The sequence below is a fragment of the Crocuta crocuta genome, unplaced genomic scaffold (assembly GCF_008692635.1).
Source record: "Crocuta crocuta isolate KB4526 unplaced genomic scaffold, BGI_CrCroc_1.0 scaffold13, whole genome shotgun sequence".
Classification (NCBI taxonomy): domain Eukaryota; kingdom Metazoa; phylum Chordata; class Mammalia; order Carnivora; family Hyaenidae; genus Crocuta; species Crocuta crocuta.
In genome coordinates, this window is record NW_027530007.1 from 2495357 (window position 1) to 2497274 (window position 1918).

Consider the following 1918-nt stretch of genomic DNA (forward strand, 5'->3'; position numbering starts at 1 on the left):
GGGGGCTGCGGGTCTGCCTGGCAGGGCCCGCCCCTGGCATTTACCTTGAGATACTGGATATCTTTGGAGCAGCTGAGCTCAGGCAGGCCGGCGGCCCGCATCAGGGCAAACAGGTGAAGGAACAGCGGCCCGTGGCGCCNTATTCGTTTTCCCCTGCTGGATCACGTGCACAAAGTCATACGTGAGGATGAATGGGACCCGCTCACGGTTGATTCCAAACTTGGTCTTGAAATTCCCCAGGAAGTGGCCAAAATCAATGTGGAACAGCTAAGAAAAGGGAAGGAGAAGCCATCAGCAAGAGAGGAGNGTGCTGCCCACGTGGCCCCTACCTGCCCGTTCTCGCGGATCATGATGTTGTCGCTGTGCCGATCACCAATGCCCAGCACGTAAGTGGCCACACAGTAGCCAGCACAGGAGAGGGTAAACTCCTCAATGGCTCGATCCAAGGCCTCCCTGTTGGTGTGTGGGTGGGGAGGGGGATTACAAACCATGGCCGTGCCGTTTTGCAGCAGCTTCCTCCGGGAGGTCAGGTCTGTGTCCCCTCTCCTTGAATCTGGCCTTATGACTCGCTTGGACCAATGGAACACCTCGCTTGGACACCTCCCGGAACCTAGGCCTTAAGAAAGGCCTTGAACTACCCCTTGAACCTACCCCTATTGCTCTTGAACCTACCCCTATTGCTCTTGAACCTACCCCTATTGCTCTGGAAGGACGCCAAGGCTGGTCTACTCACTGAGGAAAGACCACACAGAGACACAGGACTGGGGCCCCAGTTGCTTCACATGCCTGAGATGAGTGTGGTCATTACACAGCAATAGCTAACTGATCCTTGGGAGAAATAGAGACCTGACCCACCCCAACACCGAGCAGACCTGGGCCCCAGCTGAGCCAAGAAGTTATGGAGACCATCAGGGGCCCTTCCCCTCACCTTTGACTCCTACACTGCTCCTCTTGGAAACGGGGTCTGTCCCTAGGGCCCCGAACCTACCCAGGGTTCTTGGACTTGAGCCAGTTGAGCAGCGCATCCTTGTTGAAGGCAGCTGTGGCTGCCATGTTGCTTTTGTTCAGCTGGATGTTGGCGATGGTGTCTGAGTGAAGTACCACCTCGATGAGGCCTGTGCGGTCCCCGGTGGAGAGGCAGCCATAGGGGGTCATCCTAGCCGGGTGGGGGGAGGCGCAGGGAAATGCCGTGGTCAAGGGCTGTCCCTGGGGCAGCGTGCACCACCCCCCGCCCCAGCCCAAGGAGCTCAGGACAGCCAAAACAGCCACAGGAGATGCCGGTGATGTTGCCAAAAGGGAGGAGAAAGGTGCTAGGGAGGCGCCCTTGGCTCCTGGAGCTCCAGGGGAGGGCTCCTTGGAGAGCTCAACACCAGCACTCAAGGTGCAGAGAGGAAAAGTCAGCACTTCGACTGAGCTCATGTTTGCCCAGAGAGAAATCCAGGTGGTTTGGAAGAAGATGTCCCCTGCTTCCCAAGACAGGGCAGGAAGCCAGGGAGCATGGGGCAAAGGGGGTAAGACACGCCAAGCACCAGGCCTGGCCTTCTGCACCCTTGCTCTGCGGACTCATCGCCTCCCTCGGCCCTAACTTGAACCTGGTCTCTGCTCTTAGAACAGCCCCTTTTCCAACTTGAGGTGTGGGTGTTGGCTTAGACAGAGGACTCCTCCAAGGGGGCGGGGTCTGAGGTGTGGAGCAAGTCCAAGTGGATGACAGGAGGGCCCCTCACCTCAGGTCCAGTCCCTCCTGCTTCCACAGAACATCCATGAGCTGAATCATCTGCAGAGTCAGCATGTCCTGGCGGAGGTCTGTGCGGCCGTCCCCAGAAGGAGAAGCATGAGCTTCTGGTGGGTTCTCCACTCCCAGCCGCGCCCAGGCCCCACGGTCCCAGGACCCCCATCTCCTCAGCCCCCCCCCCCGCCC

General features: G+C 58.9%; 1 protein-coding gene across 1 annotated transcript in view; it reads right to left on the reverse strand.

The window, feature by feature from the left end:
* PIK3CD (phosphatidylinositol-4,5-bisphosphate 3-kinase catalytic subunit delta) overlaps positions 1-1918 on the reverse strand; it is a 44258-nt gene that overhangs the window by 2238 nt on the left and 40102 nt on the right. Inside the window, 5 exon segments of the mRNA XM_077763843.1 lie at positions 45-141; positions 143-267; positions 330-453; positions 989-1156; positions 1725-1869. Coding sequence (XP_077619969.1) covers positions 45-141; positions 143-267; positions 330-453; positions 989-1156; positions 1725-1869 — 659 coding nt within the window.